Source organism: Eptatretus burgeri, chromosome 10, assembly GCF_056783735.1.
Source record: "Eptatretus burgeri isolate ZD-2024b chromosome 10, Ebu_testis_v1, whole genome shotgun sequence".
Lineage (NCBI taxonomy): Eukaryota > Metazoa > Chordata > Myxini > Myxiniformes > Myxinidae > Eptatretus > Eptatretus burgeri.
This window is the reverse complement of record NC_140970.1, coordinates 63,418,318-63,436,423: the sequence shown is the minus strand read 5'-3', so window position 1 is coordinate 63,436,423 and position 18,106 is coordinate 63,418,318. Positions and strand designations below refer to the sequence as shown.

At 44.1% G+C, this 18,106-nt stretch overlaps 2 protein-coding genes across 11 annotated transcripts in view; both read right to left on the bottom strand.

Moving 5' to 3' along the window:
- The window catches only part of LOC147018715 (2-hydroxyacylsphingosine 1-beta-galactosyltransferase-like), a 118,321-nt gene extending 111,987 nt beyond the window's left edge, over positions 1-6,334 (bottom strand). For 2 of the 3 annotated variants that reach the window (XM_085898701.1, XM_085898704.1), the window contains exon 1: positions 6,112-6,334. The gene's annotated coding sequence lies outside the window, so the exon portion shown is untranslated. The remainder of the gene's footprint in view (positions 1-6,111) is intronic. The other variant, XM_085898705.1, reaches the window with a different exon arrangement.
- A 3,184-nt stretch (positions 6,335-9,518) lies between these two features.
- LOC147018714 (calcium/calmodulin-dependent protein kinase type II subunit alpha) overlaps positions 9,519-18,106 on the bottom strand; it is a 226,493-nt gene continuing 217,905 nt past the window's right edge. For 2 of the 8 annotated variants that reach the window (XM_085898674.1, XM_085898676.1), the window contains 3 exons: positions 14,988-15,046; positions 13,736-13,967; positions 9,519-12,277 (listed from right to left, as the gene is read on the bottom strand). In XM_085898674.1, coding sequence (XP_085754800.1) covers positions 12,259-12,277; positions 13,736-13,967; positions 14,988-15,046 — 310 coding nt within the window. In that variant the 3' untranslated portion in view covers positions 9,519-12,258. Of the gene's footprint in view, positions 12,282-13,731; positions 15,047-18,106 lie in introns of those variants that run through there. The other 6 variants (XM_085898671.1, XM_085898675.1, XR_015062497.1 and 3 more) reach the window with 4 other exon arrangements.

Here is an 18,106-nt window from a genome sequence, read left to right as displayed (position 1 = left end):
TTGTAAGTTAAGGTTAAGATGTACTGTAAATAATATGAGTGCGCCCCCGGCATGTCTGTCTTAGCGCCGGCAATTTTATTTAAGTCGTCCGTGTGAGTGAGTTTGTTTGGGTAGTTACTCAGCCCTTAGGTTATTTATTTTGGGGACACGAATACCATGAATGTCGCACTCAGGGATCCGTAGGTAAAATGTACTAGGGGAAAACTACACATGATGGCACACGAAAATTTGACGACTCGGGACAAGTCTGTAAAAAGGGGAGGGGGTAGTGTTGTGGTTGACCAAATTCGCAAACCACCATTCAGGTCCCTTAGGTGAGATATCTCGGTAAGTATATGTGTAGTTAGGCCCAAACCCGTTGTCTAGAGGGAATAAATATTGTTGTGGTTACCAGATTCGCAAACCACCATTCAGGTCCCTTAGGTGAGGTATCTCGGTAAGTACATGTGTAGTTAGGTCCAAACCCGTTGTCTAGTGGGAATAAATGTCATTTATGCGAGCTGCGACTCTTCAGGATAGCCGTTTTTCTTTCACTATCTTTATTTTGGACCAACCGCCATGATCACAACCACAACATCAACCACCAACCACAACGCCGCTTCACCACAACCGCCACGACCTTCCCGTCACACCTCGCAACCGTAGCATCGCCACCGTTCTTGCCCCGCTGTGGGTACCGGTGTTGGACTCATGCAGAACGCGCGTCGAACGCCGTGTACAAAATCACGGATTTTGTGCTTCAAAAACGGATCAAAAACGACACACGCCCACTTTTTGCCGTCCAATCGGTGAGCGAGGGGCGAATTGGCCCCGCCCCCAGGGCGATCGATATATGCAAATTTGTGGATCAAAAAGCCTTCACGCCCACTTTTTCTCGGGCCAATGGGGAGCGAGGTGAAAGGTCAAAGGGAGGGGGTCAAAGGCGAAGTTACGGGGGGATAAAAGGACGGTGTTCGTCAGTCAGAAGAAGGAGAACGAAAAGGAGAAGAAAAACGAGAACGAGAAGGAGAAAGAAAAAGGAAGAACGAAAAGGAGAACGAGAACGAGAAGAGAGTCGGACGAGGGGGTGCTCGCGTCGGTGCCAGGAGCTGCACGCCCGAGGGAGGCCGGCAGCGCGACCTGGCCGAGGTGGAGACGCACACCAGGGATAATAAAGATCCTCTATACCCCGAGCATCAGCAACCCCCTCCTGTTTCCCCCCGCGCTGAGATAGTGCGACCAAGGGGGCCCCGTTCGCACCCCCTACCAGACACCGTCCACGAGGCCCGCGGGTTGCGGGGCCATCGCCGCTCCGCGTCTCATCACCAGACGGGTAGGCCCGACCCGGTCTCGGCCTCAGGCCCGCCTCATTCTTGAGGTATTTCTTTTCCTTGGTTTTGGGTATGTGTTGTCAGCGCCGTCTGTGAGGTAGAATTGTATAAGTGTTGCCGTGTGCTCGGTAGTCGGTATTAGCTCTGCACATTGTTTTCGCTTTTATATTTGCTTTTTGTGTAAATGGAATTGTGTTTTCTTTTTTTTTGTGTGCTTTTGGTGGAATTGTATTTGTGTGCTTCCCGTGTGCCGCGAATAAATGTGCTTTTTTGTTGAACTGTTCTCCCGCTTCGCTTCGTCTTTTCCCCCATTGAACCCTCATCTTGCTTCACGTAAAGGGTTGGTAGTGGGCTGAATACGCCCGATAATTAATCGAACCGTCGAGGTCGACGATAACACCGCTCGGTTATTCTGATAGTACGGAACGGGTCGCTTAAGTGGCCCGTGTCCGAAGTCGACCTGCGGCGAGGTGCGACCGCCCGGTCTACCCTCCGCGTGGGTACTTAGGTAGGTCGAATTTGGCGAGCAACCCTATCCCACGCGGGGGCTGATTGGCTCGATCGCGGTGAGACCGAAAGGTCCACCCGTGACTGGTTCCCGGCGTTAGTCCGAGAGGGTCACGACTGGATTGTCCGTCCGGTGGGCGACGTGCCGCGATTCGAGTTACGTGGCCGTCGCACGCCGGCGGGCGCGAAAACCGCAACAATATCATTCATGAGGGCTGCGACTCTTCAGGATAGCCGTTTTTCTTTTACTATCTTTATTTTGGACCAACCGCCATTACTACCACCACCAACCATGTCTCAACAGCCATCACAACAACAACCACCAGCCACAACGCCGCTTCACCACAACCGCCACGACCTTTACCGTCACAACTCGCCACCATCGCATCACCGTCATCTCGCGCCACTCGTGGGCACCGATGCTGGACTCGTGTAGGGCGCGCACCGTGCAGCGTGTTCAAAAGCATCGCGGACTTTCTGAAGAAAAACAGATCAAAAACAACTCACGCCCACTTTTGTTCCGTCCAATCGGTGAGCGAGGGGCGGTTTGGCCCCGCCTCCAGGGCGTTGGAGGGCAGTCGCTATATGCAAATTCATGGATCAAAAAGCATTCACGCCCACTTTTCCTCGGGCCAATGGGGAGCCAGCAAGAGAGGTGAAAGGTCGGAGGCAGAGGGTCAAAGATGAAGGAGCGAAGCCACGGGGCTTATAAAAACGACTGCGTTCGTCAGTCGAGTCGAGTCCAGTGGAAGTTGAGAAGCAGTTCAGTTCGCAGGAGGAAGAGTTGAGTTGAAGTGGCAGAGTGCAGTTGGGAGTTCGCGGAGTCGGAGTGAAGAGGACGGAGCTGTGGAGAGGCGGCGGCGGCGAAGGCGGTTGAGGGGGTGCTCGCGTCGGATTTGAGGAACTGCGGAGGAAAAGGCCGGCGGCGCGACCAAGGTCGTGGTGGAGACGCTCGTCGCGGGACCCGCGATTTTATGAAATCCTCCTTTTCCCGAGCATCAGCAACCCCCTCCTGTTTCCCCCCGCGCTGAGATAGTGCGACAAAAGGGGGCCCCCTTCCCACCCCCTACCAGACACTGTCCGCGAGGCCCGCGGAGTTGAGGCACCACCGCCGCTCCGTGTCTCAGACGGGTAGGCCCGACACGGTCTCGGCCCCAGGCCCGCCTACCCCCTCCTCCTGGAGGGTGGTTCTCTTTTCTTTTGCTTTGGGAATATGTGTTGTCGGCGCCGTCTGTGAAGTAAAATTGTATAAGTGTTGCCGTGTGCTCGCGTAGTCGGTATTAGATCTGCATTGTCGCATTTGCTTTTTGTCTTCTTCTTTTCTATGTGCTTTTGGTGGAATTGTATATGTGTGCTTCCCGTGTGCCGCGAAATAAATGTGCTTATTATTGAACTATTTTCCCGCTTCGCTTCATCTTTTCCTCTATTGAATCCCCATCTTGCTTCACGTAAAGGGTTGGTAGTGGGCTGAATACGCCCGATAATTAATCGAACCGTCGAGGCCGACGATAACACCGCTCGGTTATCCCGATAGTACGGAACGGGTCGCTTAAGTGGCCCGTGTCCGAAGTCGACCTGCGGCGAGGTGCGATCGCCCGGTCTACCCTTCGTGTGGGTACTTAGGTAGGTCGAATTTGGCGAGCAACCCTATCCCACGCGGGGGCCGATTGGCCCGATCGCGGTGAGACCGAAAGGTCCACCCGTGACTGGTTCCCGGCGTTAGTCCGAGAGGGTCACGACTGGATTGTCCGTCCGGTGGGCGACGTGCCGCGATTCGAGTTCCGTGGCCGTCCGCACGCCGGCGGGGGCGAATCCGCGACAATATATTACCTCAACATTATACCTCTGCATTACCTTCACAACAACTACACTGCCAAGAACAGGATCTCATCTGAGAAAAAAAAAATTCCTCAACATTACCTTCACAACGACAACTACACTGCCTGGAATAGGATCTCATCTAAAAAAAATTAGTATTACCTCAACATTACCTTCACAACAACAACTACACTGCCTAGAACAGGATCTCATCTATCTATAATTCCAGCAATCTGTGTGTGTCTGTCTCTGTGTGTCTGTCTGTGTCTCTGTGTCTGTCTGTGTCTCTGTGTCACCGCTGTTTCTCGACAACCTCTGGTCCGATCTAATTGAAACTTGCCAGATATATTGCTGGGGACCTGAGGATGTGCCTTTTCAAGGTTTGATATTAATCAGACAAGTGCTTCCCAAGTTCTGGCCATTTATTTACCAAACCAATGGGAAGACACGTTGTTGCGTGGGCGTGGCCGATGGGGAAGGGAAGCTCAGCCACGTTCCCCATTACGGGTTGCAACGTACGGGCTTCTGGAGAGTGATGACTTCGTGTATTCTAATAATTTCTCGATTTCTTATGCTCATTTATAGATAAACACAATGCCCCAAGTTATGATCGTTTTCATATTAGACAGTGTATAAATTTGGGTAACATCAAAGTGCTGGTATGCTCCGAACCAGGAAGTAAATTTTTTCTCTCTCCTCTTTTTGTTTTTCCTTGCCACGACATTGCGAAAAGGTAAAATACGTTGGCGCCAATTGAATAATTGGGTATTAAAAATAAATTGCGAATAATATCGAACTTCCGGGTCACGTACATACGGGCACGTGAGAGCGAAGAAAGGGCCGGTGTGGTTTATTTTTTTTTTATTTTTTTTTTTTACGGGCACGTACTAGTCTAAAAAAAAATTAATATTACCTCACCATTATACCTCAACATTACCTTCACAACAACTACTTCACCGCCGAGAACTGGATCTCATCTCAAAAAAATTAATACTAGAAGTGAACGTAGAATTCTTCTTACTTTACCTATAACTAGTTCACAACTGTATACGCAATTTCCGGTTACTTCGGTCTGGATTCGGGATCAGCGATCAAATAATGTAAATCACGATTAAAAATTATTTTTTGATGATGCGGGAGATATCTTTATTAAAAATCAGTGGAGGAAATATACACCATGTCTGATATTTGGGTCTTTCATGTCTCCGATGAAGCCTTTATCTCCCGGCATACATCATTCCCCATGCCAAAAACCGGAAAAAAAAAACCCGGAAGCAAAAGGGTCATAGCCAACGACACGGATTCCAAATTGCCAGAGTATTGTGTTGTTGTTTCCTATTCTCTCATGTGCACGCGTTAAGTATGAAGCTCACTACGTTCGCTATAAATGCACACAAGAAATCGAGAAATTATTAGAATACACCAAGTCATCACTATCCGGAAGTCCGTACGTTGTAACCTGTAATGGGGAACGCGGCTGAGGTTCTCTTCCCCGTCGGCCACGCCTACGCAGCAACGTGTCTTATCATTGGTTGGTAAATAAATGGCCGCAGCAATGCGTCTTGTCATTGGTTGGTAAATAAATGGCCATAACTTCGGAAGCACTTGTCTGATTAATATCAAATCTTAAAAAAGGCACATCCTCAGGTCTCCAGCAATAAACCTGGCAAGTTTCAATTAGATCGGTCCAGTGGTTGTCGAGAAACAGCGGTCACAGACACACACAGCTGGAATTATAGATAATCATACAACCAGTGAACTTGGCCATCAAAGTTTGCATTAATCAGCCGATGAAAGACTTTGCAACACTTGCTGATGGAATGCGAGACAATATCATCAAGAAACTAAAGTGTATAGAATACCTTACCCCCTGCAGTCTTGAGAAAAGAAAAAAAAATTTTTTTTTGCTGCAAGCAGCAAATTTGATTGGTTGAGATGACGTAAATATTTGTCCAAGTACTGCTAAACGGAAGGGTTTTGAAAGTACCAAAAAGACGATTTGTCTTAGTGTTCAAGTAAACAATTTAATTGAAATAAATAAATAAATAGAACTTATTTAAAGGGTATATATATATATATATATATATATATATATATATATATATATATTCCAGAGGTTCCCCACTCTTGATGCAGAGTCTTTCACACCACCTTATTTAACAGATGACAATGACCAAGGAGTTCTCGCCCAGAAACTCCCACAGCAAATGAAAGATGGAGATAAGGTTTTGTGTTAATAGTTTGTACAAAGTTAATCAGAAATCAAACTTGACTGCCTGTCCATCCCCAACTCACAACACCTTCGTGCATCCCCGTGGTGTCGGTGCCTCGCATGAAAATCACAGGTGAGGCACAAAGGTAAAAGACAAAACAGGTGTGCGGCAACATCACCGAAAAAAAAAAATACACGAAGCAAGAATAAAATCGATACATCGACATTGTCTGTACAAAAACCAGGAAAGCATTTTAACAACACCTGGTGCACGGTCCCTGGGTAGGTCGGATGAAGACCGCTCGGTGGTCCAAATGATCGACGTGACACTCGTGATTGTTAATCCTGTAAAAAAATAATTCCCGGTGAGTTCTATTCACTTCGATGTTGGGAAATAAGAAGGGTGAAAAGGAACCGTGGGCACTCCTTCAATTAATCACTGTACTGCACTTCGTTTCCATCATTCCTTATAAAATGCCACGTCTTGTGACGTCACGCCACGATGGTAACACCTCCATCTGCCAATCTGGAGCAGGTCGTTCGTTTCAGCTGTGGTGACGTCAGGAGAACGAACCTTGTGGGCAGGAAAGAGATCGATGGATGCGTGCGGGGCGTGTTTGAGCATGCTGTGGTGCGGTTCGTTGTACCACGTTCGTGGGGTACATGTGATTTGAACCGAGTGAGTTTATGGTCCTAATTAAAACCCAGCTCGACCTCAAATGCACCTGTGCCTTGGAGATTCCCCAACGTTTCCTTACATGAGCGCAGGTGTGTGTGTGTGTGTGTGTGCGTGTGCGTGCGTGCGTGTGTGTGTGCGTGTGTGTGTGTGTGTGAGCGTGCGTGTGTGTGTGCGTGTGTGCGTGTGTGCATGTGTGCGTGTGTGTGTGTGTGTGAGCGTGCGTGTGTGTGTGCGTGTGTGCGTGTGTGCATGTGTGCGTGTGTGTGCGTGTGTGTGTGTGTGTGTGTGTGTGCGTGCGCGCGTATGCATGTGCGTGTGCGTGTGTTTGTGTTTGTCCTTAACCCCATACGTGGGTTTCAGAAGATGGAACAGAGCCATGCCTGGTGTTGGCTTCATGGTTAGGGTGGTGTGCTTGGGATTCTAGAAGTCCTGAGTTCAAATCCTGCTCAGTTTAATTAATAGCAGGTGTGGTTGACTCAGCCTGTCATCCAGGTCGGGAAAGTGAGAACCCGCTTGTTGGGATGATTGAGCCATTTGAGTATCGAGGTGACCAGTAGCCCAGGAGACTGATTCAGCAGCATTAATACTCTGTACAGTGTATGTATGGATGGAGTAGGTGGGGGTTAGTGAATGCTTGAGATGGATTTACCCTCTTGTTGAAGGGGGGGGGGGGGTGCTACAGATCAGCTTACCCTTCTGTTTGGGGGGGGAGGCTTGCTAAAGTTACAATGCCCTCATTCCAATATGTAATGTTTTGACAAATTTGTTGATAAACTGCTTCCTTCACTGCTCATCCTCCCCAAGGAAAGTCTAATTTCTTGGACTCTCTTATTAATTGCAAATAATTGACATAATCTATAACTGTATTTTTTGTAATTCTTTGTGTTGTGTTGGGTTTTGTGCACCTGTTATTTCGACAGGCTTTTCCCCCTTGTAATTAATGTGCATATATAAAACAGAGCGGTATCTGTATGTATGTCCTGTAGCTATTCCGAAACATTTGGGATGATCGACGCCAATTTTTCAGGGTATGCTCAGGGTGTCTCCCCTAAGGTTTTCTGTAAAATATTTTTCAAAAAAACTTCCAAATAAATTTCAATTTAAAAAAAAAAATTTGTATTCGTTTGGATTTCTCATTGGTGTTATTATTTGGGTTATTTCTCCATTGTGGCGTACCAGTCCCATTACTTTGTCCGGTAACTATTCCAAGACCAAGGACCACAGATAGATACGATGGGAAACACCTATTCCGCGTGCATGAAGCAAATTTGAATTGTCTCCCTTTCATTAGAGGTCCAATGAGCTTCCGGATGATGTAATATTTCATTAATAGACTACACCTTTTTACCTGCGATGTGTTGCAGGTCTACAAGAGCTCCCACATGGTTGTTGTTGTTGGTGTGTGTGCATACGTGCATGCATGCATTCTGGTCATAACTCCCCCCCCCTTTAATTAAGCTTTTGTTAAATTTTCAATAAACCTTTATTATATGAATACTAGACATCTTCACCCATAGCTTTGTTGATGGATTTAAACAAAAGACGGCATGTTGTACCGAACAAACATTCTGCTCTCTTCACTTTATAATTTGCTAGAGGACAACATCCATCTGCTTGGAAGTCTGCTAACATCACCTTTATCGACCATCCTTGCTGCCTATATATGATGTGAGCAAAAATCACCTCCGCTTCACTGCAAAGCTCAGTGTTGGATTCTTTGGTTTGAACCTCTGCTTAAAATGAGCGAAATGAAACATTTTGAAAATTTCGAATTGTACTCACTGAGATTTCAACATCATCATGATGCACAATGTTAAGTTGTTTAAGCTTTGTTTATATTAAAAGAAGATGGTTTGTCATACCGAATACTACCAGTGATGCTACACTATACACATTAACAAAGAGAGAATTGAGGTCTTCCCCCACCTTGAACCACCTCCCCCAGATACATTCCCCAGACAGAAGCCATACTTGGGGTACCCTGAAATGACATGCAAATTTTAGTTGAATTTGGTTCAGTTTTTTTAAAATAGTTTTTGAAATATATACATATACACGAGGTCCGTCTAAAAAGAAACGGGACTGAGCGTGCTGCGTGCTCCACTTACACAACTTGAATGAACGGGTTGCGTCACAGTCTTTCGCAACATTCCAGCAATATATGTGATTGGTGATGGTTGACTGCGCTCATTGTGTGATTTTTTTTACAGGTCGTGCTTTACACATTGTCTAATCTGAGCCGTTGCGCTATGAGTCGTGAGTCGAGAGCAATCTGAAGTTTCTTGCCAAGTTTGGCAAAAGACCTTCCGAATCCTTCGCAATGCTGCAGCAAGTCTACAGGGAATAAACGATGTCACATACACGTGCATTTGAATGGCACAAGAAGTTCAAAGAGGGACGGGAGGAGGTTGAAGACTATCCATGGTCTGGAAGACCTTCAACGAGCAGAATGGCGGACAACATCGAGCGTGTGAAGCAGATGGTGCGCGCAGATCGTCGACTCACAGTGCGGATGATTGCTGAGGAACTTTCCATCAACAAGGACACTGTCTGGAGCATCATCACGGAAAATCTCGAAATGCGCACGGTGTACACAGAGATGGTCCCCAAGCTGTTGTCCGAGGACCAGAAACAGCAAAGGGTCACTGTCTGTCAAGATATTATCGAGTGCCTCAAGGACGATCCAGACCTGCTCAGGAGAATCATTACTGGCAATGAATCATGGATATTTGAATACGATCCCGAGACCAAACGGCAGAGTCGTCAGTGGAAAAGTCCGGCATCACCAAGACCAAAGAAAGCAAGGATGTCGAAGTCGAAGGTCAAGGTGATGCTCATCGCGTTTTTTGACATCAAGGGCATCATCCACTTCGAGTTTCTACCACAGGGTCAAACAGTGAATCAACCTCAAAACGATGATTATCACAAAGGAAACTGATGCCAAAACCAAGACATCTTGGTATGAAGTTTAAAGTATTCAATTGCCACCAACTTGATGTTCCCACGTAAAACTTTATTAGCAAGCGCAAAGCCACGTGGACATCACAGCAAATTAGCAAAGTGAATGAGCATCTCATACAAATTAGTACAAATTGAGTGCTTTTTTTTTTTTTATCCCATGAAGTTCTCCATAATCATGCACTTTGATGCAATATCAAGTTATATACCCTGTGTAAACACAACCTGGTAAAAGCAATGGTGTTGCTGGAAATCAAATAAATAAGTGAATAATCTTTTACCACAATCACACCATTCACACACTCCACATCTCAAAACAGTGACTTGTACAAAATATAATAATAGTAGCTCATAATATTAATAAGTCATAATGATATTAAGAATGGCAGTACGGTTGTACCAGCTGTGATGGCTGATGCAATAACACTTGGTTGTTCATGCTGGGACAGAATACGAAGGCATAGTCCCGTTGCAATTTGCGGTAGCACTATTTGACACGGCCTACTTCTTTAGAATAAGACCTGGAGCTTAAAATGCTACTAATGTACCAAAACCAACGTCTGATGGAATGTGTTGCAAAATGCCAAAAGCATAAAACTATTTGATCTGTATCGACATGTCACCCGAGAGCACACGTGCATGCAGTGGTAAAGGGCAGAGTGAAAAATCAATGAAAAATGAGACCTCCATATTTCCTCCAGACTCTCAGAGTTACACCAAGCAGATGAGTAATACGTTCACAAGTGATTGCCGAGGTTGACCGCAATCATAAGTGTGGCTGTATGTTCAGAACTCGTGAAGACTCAATGTAGCAAAGTAGGAAATACTCCAATATTAGAGACCATTGCCCAAAAGAGTGGTGTGCATTGATCACGTCAGCTGTCGAAAACCAGTCATACAGTTATTTTGGGTTAAACCTATCCGCCAGCAAGACAAAGAGGATTGATCGGAGATGCAATTGAGATCACACGGAATAAGTTACATGAACGGCAGTAGGAATCAACGACAAGACTAAAATGGAGATAGGAGGGTAGTTTGATATGAAATGAAAAATAAGGAAGTAAATAAAGGGGAGGGAGAAAGTAAAGAGACAAGGTGTGAAAAAAAAAAGTGAGACCCAAGCACTCCTTTTTCTGGGTGATTGTGATTTCTCTGGCACTCTCCCTCACCCCCGTTACGTTTGTTCATTGCTGGTTGGCTGGTTGGTTTCATCCCCACTTTCCCCTTCCTCTTCTTGGTGTATTTCATTCAGCTTGTGTCCAGTTTCTTCACCACAATGTGTCCTTCTCCTCCTCCCCTTGATCTCTATCTCATTCTCACTTCTACTCTCCTATTTGTGCCCCTTCCCCACCCCCCTCCTCTCTTTCCATTCCGTTACATTCTGCTGTAGCTCTTCCACGAGCCTCGATCATGGATACAAAAAACAGACAGCATCAATGAAAAGGACAAAATAAATGATCATGTATCCATAGAAAGACAGAAAAATAAGCACGCAGAAATTGAACTGACTGTTTGTTGAATGGAAATTGAACACCGACTGCAAGAGACCGCAAATACTATTTGGTGCCACCCCAACGAACATCCCCTCCTCAAACCCATTTTCACCAAATCTCAGCCCCAACATAATATGCATTACAGGGTGAGATTAGCTTATCTTCCTGGACCCGAGGTTCATTGCAAATACCATAATGAAGATTTTCACAAATTTGCGGAGAACTTGATGAAATAGAAGGTTGCTTGTGAGCAGCTCTGTTGAAGGTGAGCTTTTATCCCTATTTAAATGCTGCATAAACAAAGGATTGCCATTGCGGGCATTGACCAGCTTGTCACAGCAGCATCCGACTCTAACCAAGGTCCGTTGTGAGTTTCTTGGGAATGGCTCCAAATCTCCAGACTCATAGTGGACGATTGGCACCTCACTTTATAAAACCCATATTAAAAATCCAGGAGCCAAAAAATCTGTGCAGCAATATGGCAATGAATAGAGTAAGGTGGGGCTGGATGTCAACCCTCCTGACCCCTCACCCCCCCCATACCATATACATACATCTTCCTCTGTCTTTTTGTTCAATACACTGCAATTTTTTTCATTTGAAATTACCTGTGAAATCAACAGCCAGAGAGCTTCCTGGCACAGGCTTTCAGGATACTAAATATGGAACCAGCACTAAGGAAGTTACATTTGGAAAGAGGGAGCATCCTCACCCCATCTTACTCTACTTATAATTAGGCCTTTAATTAAGACACTTGGCTAACTGGAATGTTTTCAAAATTGGGATAAAAACATTATAATCATAAATGTAGAATGATTTAATGTCTGTGTTAACAGCACGTGCACCAATGGCCATGCTGTGAGAACAAGAATGTCATAACAGGAAAAACCTATATGACCAAATGGCAGAGGGTGAGTCGTGCCTCAAGAAATGTTGAGTAATGGACAATAAAAACTGTACTGTGCTGGAAGGAAGGAGGAGGATTGGGAAGACAACAGCAGTGCAGGGTGTATGAGGTATGACAGTATGTTGCACTGATAAAGTGATGGTACTCATCAATGTTAACAGGTTATGAGTGTTTTGGTGTAGGTGGTGCTCGGAGGTAGGAGTGGGAGGAGGAAGACACGGTGATGGATTATGCAGGGTAAGTAGTGCTGGGTGGTCTTCCGGTGTTGCCTGGACGAATGAAACTATTTCTTGCATCAGTACAATTGTTGCTTGACCAGAAAGGAACACTGGAGGTCGTGATGATTGAGTCATACTTTGTCATTCCTCGCCTCCTCATTTTATCTTTTGTCTTCTAGCTGGAGGGAGAGTGGAGTGGGATACAGGGTTGTGATGGAAATACAAGTAAATTTCATGTTCGAGTGCTTTTTTTGATTGTTCATGGAAATATACCTCGATATAGTCTTTATTGGTTCATAATTAGGTGATTGCGGATGGAACAATCAGCTCAACATGGCTTTTTTTTTCAGAACAAAATGGACAATGCATTACCCTCAGCTGGGATGTTGTGTGAAAAAGTACTATAACAACACGAACGAGTATATTTTGGCCGTCTGTGGCCAAAAAAAAAGATAAAGCTGCTCTAACCTACAGGAGGCAGCATCAGCAGCACCTCCCAGCAAGTATGCTAACCATGTGCTGTATACAAAATAAAAAGAAGAAAGCAAGAATTATGACAGAACAACCTGCAATCGAGACATGAATGTTTAGCCTGAGATACCCTGTAATATTTATGAAGGACTATTCTTTCTCGTGAAGGTTAATGCTGATCTGTGTTGGCGGACAGGTAGAACAATGGATGAAATCAACAGGATGTTGAGCGAGTGGTGCGAACCAAGCTGTTAGGTCCAAGCTGTCTGACCAAACGAGGTCCAACGAAGGGTTAACACTTTTGCTCTGACGAAGGATTAACGCCAAAAATGTCATCTTTTCCTTTCTTCCCACGACAGTTGGCATACCACGATAAACGTCCTGTTGATTTCATTCAATGTTATACCCTGTAATCGATTAATCATTCTATGCTTTGAAATAAATCATTTTAATTGGTAAAGATACATATTTTAAACAAGAAACTTACAATTATAACCTCATTGTATCGAGCGGGATTTCAATTTGCGTCGTGAGCACATGAGCATGTATTCAAATGATTCTGCAATAATAATTTAACGTTTTCTGACATGCGACGACGATACTCTTTGGAAGAGTCTTTTCAACATCAAGTTGTGAAACCAATTCCTCTTGCATGTTATGGAACATCTACACAAGTTAGTAAAATGAAAAAGCCGGACCTCCTTGATAACAAAAACCTGAAAATAGAATTGCTGACTGAATGGATCTTTCAATGTGTGAAGGTGCCTGGATCTCCAAAGACAGGATCAAATCCTGTACCGGGGTCAACTTCCCAATTTCAAGCCCAAAATTGTTGTGATACATCAATAGTTTTCTATGGGTAAAGGCGCGGAGGTTAAAATTAGTAAAAATTATGAACAAAATAAATTTACGAGTCCTTTGACTTGAGCCACCATTTAATCTTGAGAAGAGGAGAACATTGTCTGAGCAATGAGAAGAAAAATAATTGACTTAACTTCACGCTATCTTTTGCAAAAAAAAAAAAGAAGTGCAAATTAGATAATTTTTGATTGCGAAGGATTAAACAAACAAGAATAAATGCAGCAGATACAAGAAGACTGTGGTCATGCCGAGCAGAATGTGCAATATGACATAGATGTAAGGCGTGATGAGGAATTCTCACTTTGCAGGAGGGGCAGAGGGGGCACCCGAGCGATGGAAGTGGACGTTCTGCCACTTGCCATCACGCCGATGCCAGACTCGTGTCTCCTCGGCCTGCTGGGAACGTGGTGAGCCCCCTGCATCTATATACTGGGTGAGACACACGTAGGCGATGCAGGCCGCTTCATCGCCAAGCAGGTGCACATGTGGAGTAAGCAGAGTCGTATGCACGGGCCGGTGGTTCTTGGCAAACACTACAGGGGTTTTGGATGTTGGATCAAGGTGAAAGAATTTCGAATGAGTATGATTCACAAGAAGAAAAAGCTCCTTGTAAACATCTCGAAGTAATGGGCCTGGGGATGGTGATGATGAGGCTGGAGTATGATGTGGTAGTTTAATGGAAAGCATGTTGTGTTGAGCACATGAGTATCATTGATGTTTGACAATGAAAGCATAACCTAACCTTTTGATCTCTCAACATTGGCCTTGCGATGAGTAAAATTACGAGTACTGCAGAATGGAAAATGTAACAACACAACCAACTTGAGGTATTTATTTTTTGCCAAAGAGGTAAAGGCTCAGAAAGTCTCCTGTTTGAGCAACATAGCATCAGCCTTCATGAGAGAATAAAAGACCCATGTGCACTCAGAACTTAAATACCCTTCCAGAGAGGCAGAGTAAAAGAGATATGCATTATATATATATATATATATATATATATATATATATATATATATATATATATATATATATATATATATATATATATATATGATGAAGCCCAGGAAACTAAGCAAGCTCTGCGATTCCTGCAATTTTAGCAATTATGGACTCTCCCAACTACAAATTGTTCTTGATGTTGCCATGGTAGTGATAAAACCAGAGGTGAAGCCTCTGAGTCTTCATAGAGGCATGGAGGCTGGTGAGTCAGAAAACAAAAGGAAAAAGCCAATGGATCATGTTCCAATGCGTTGGTGAAGAAACGAGTAAAGTTAAAGAGCAAAATGGTGAGCAAAGAAAGGTGGTGATCTGGAAATGAATAAGATGAAGTGGGCCATCAAGTGTAAGATGAAAAGGTAAGGAGAACAGCAAGCCGAGGGAAATAAGCGAAATACATACCAACACGAGCACACAGTCTAGCTGCACATGAATGCAAAACGAACGATGCCGACAGAACATGAGGCACAGCCTACACACTGTCTGGACTCTAGTTTGGCTGCTCAGATGGTTACTCTTACAGTTCTCAAAGTAAAACTTGTGGAATTCCATCCCACCAACAAGATTCCCAAGTGCTTCCGGTTCAAAAGACGTCAGGCCAGGATCACAAAGCTTCCTGGAAGAAAGAGAAACAGATTTTGCACTGCATCATCATGAAAATGTATTATCAAGCTGCTCAAATAGTATTTTTTCTTTGTAAGGGTATTCGTTCAGAAAGTATGACCTTTTCTCGAGTCAACTGCACTATTCGCCTCTACCTTCACGACAGATAAAACAACTTGTAATATCAAATACCTCGTAGGTTTTGCTGTAACAGCTCATTAAGTGAAACCTGAAGATTATGCCAAGGATATCTTTTTATTCTTCCAGGGAAATGCAATCCTCTTTCATTGTGGAAGGGCACAGCAGGTGAAATATTCAACAAAGTTTAGTGAATATTTACCTCTGCCACCAAAGGTGGATGGAGGTCATGTTTTCACCCCTGTCTGTCCGTTTGTTTGTTTGTGAACAAAACATCTGAAAAAAGTTGTGCACAGATTTGGATGAAAATTGGTGAGCTCTTGAACGTGAGACTGATAAAATGATAAGATTTTGGTGAAGATCCGAATCCGGATCGAGATCAGAGAATTTTTTTTTTAACTGATTTTTCACCATTGAGTGATAGGGTCAAATGACATACAGCACAATGTCTCAAAAAGTTAGGGATGGATTTTGGACCAAAAACTTGGTGGACAGGTTTGGGTGTGTGACAAGGACGAATTGATTCGATTTTGTTGAAGATCCGAATCCCGATCTGGATCCGAGAATTTTTTTTAAAGTGATTCTTCACCATTGAGAGATAACGACATATAGCACGACATCTCAAGAAGTTGGGGATGAATTTGGACGAAACTTGGTGGATGAGTTGGTTAGGTGACAAGAACAAGCCGAATAAATTCTAGTTCAGGTCCGAATCCAGATCCGGCTTATCAGTGAGATACAAAACGTAAACTGTTCATCCTGGCGAAGCTATGCGCTCCACCGAGTGCTCTTCTAGTTTCTTAATGCAAGGCAAAATAAACTCAAATATCACAACTTGCTGACCTACCTTTAATCACCTTAAATGATCAAACAATTTTGGATCATTTGCTGGCATGTTGAGGGAAGAAAGTCGAACTATACACATCTTCACCGTTTCTTTACAACGTGAAAGTGTGCCAGTAAATTGTCACAGCTCGGGGTAATCATTGCGTATACGTTTGATCCTGCCTATTGAGATGCAGCAACGAGAGGACGCGTCTTTTTCCAGATAAAAGCCATGAGCAAAGTATGAAGGATGTACAAGTTGTAGTCAGTTAATTCATTCAGAAAATTAATCAGCATCAAATATCATTTGATTGATAGGGTTATTGCATGCTCTGCCTTTTGCACAGCTTTGGCAGTCCACACTCAGTCAAGTTGGCTAACCTCTTCATGAAAGAGTTGAAAGGAAGAGAATTTTGGTTGGCATAATAAGCACACAGGTCATTTGAAAGAAATAGTTTTTTTGAAGATGTTATCTTATTTATAAAACTGAGTTTGCTTGCTTGCAATTTTTTATTTTTTTTGTATACCTTGTCGAGGCTCGTGTGAGAGCTAACACACAACGCACATCAAGGGGGGCATGAGACAAGAGGGGAGGGAGTGGGAAGGACAAAATAGTGGGGAACAGAGACATTTGGAGATCTGTGGAAGGGAGAGGGATGGGATGGGGGACATGGGGAATAGAAGATGGATGCAAGCTCCACCTCTCTCAGCAAGAGGGCATAGGGCAGGAGCAAATTTCAGGCAAATGTGCATGTGCAGTCCAAGCTCCATCCCCTCCTCAGCAAATTCACATTCCATACCCACACGTCGGGTCGGTAAACAAATTGTTTCACACAAAGGCAACGCACACCAACAAATAGTTATATTTAACTCTGTAACCCAAAGATGCAAAACGTTGATGCTGCATGTGTACTCCAGGTCTTAGTACACTGTCAACGTTTTTAACCAACAATTGACAAAATTCTTTCCAAATAACAATTATTTGCAACATTTTGTGGCTCAAGTGGGAGATTCATAACGTTTTTCAGGTGAGTGTTAAATTCCCTCCAGGTCTTCAAGGAGAACGTGCGCTACGATCTCATGTCATCTCCCATTCACATCCCCGATCTTTTATGCCCACATTAACCATACCTCATCACCCATCCCTCTTGCAGCTTACTGTGCTCCCCCTCCTCCTCCTCCTTTTCTTTTTCTTTGTCGTGCTTGTCTGTCCATTTCCTTTTTCGCTTCCGAATGCATTAACACGGAGAACTTTTTATAGTTTCCTTTGAGCTGGCAAGAACATGATAGTCACTCTCACTGATGGTTTACAGGTTGTATAAGCCAAGCAAAGATCAAATCGCATCGAAGAAAGGATTCAATGCGTTTCCGAAATGGTTCGTTTTTCAGTTTTGTTTGGAGGAATATCGAGCTTTGGTGCAGTTTTGGCTGATTGTGTTGTCTGGATGACAAAATTAGGGAACACCTGGATTGTTTCATGCAGCACATCATATAACTAATTGCTAAGCGTGCAGATCGTATCCCTGCTGATGTGTTTGGCGTTGATGAGAGAGAAAGTTTGAGAGAAAGAAGAGTGTACTCATTTGTGGTCAATCGATCAAGTAGCAATTTTACAGCATACACTATCATTCCAACGAAGGGAGTATTTTAAGTCCCAGAAAGCAGGTGTTTCATTCAGAGCTATACAGAAAAACCAAACGTTTTGTGAAGAACTTGATGGTGTAATGTACAAAGAAGTACCGAGCAAGTTGTTTCAATGACGAAATATCTCACGATATCGATGAATAAGACAACAATGTTAGCTCAATGTTTGATAATGTCATCTAAATGTATTGTTGCGGTTCGGTAAAACCGGCACTCCTCCGAGGAAATGGCACCCAACATATAGCAATCCTAAGACAGTTATTTCATTAGCATGTGTTTAGTTACATACTGTATGTCTCGTGGATAAATGGGAAAGATGAGTTGCGTAGGACTTCTAGCTAGGTCTTCAATCCTCCATTCTGTCTTCTATTTCATCCCTTTACTTTACTCTATCTCATAACCGGGCATAGTGGCGTGCGCCTGTAATCCGGATACTCGGAGGCTTGGGTTGGAGGATCGCTTGAGG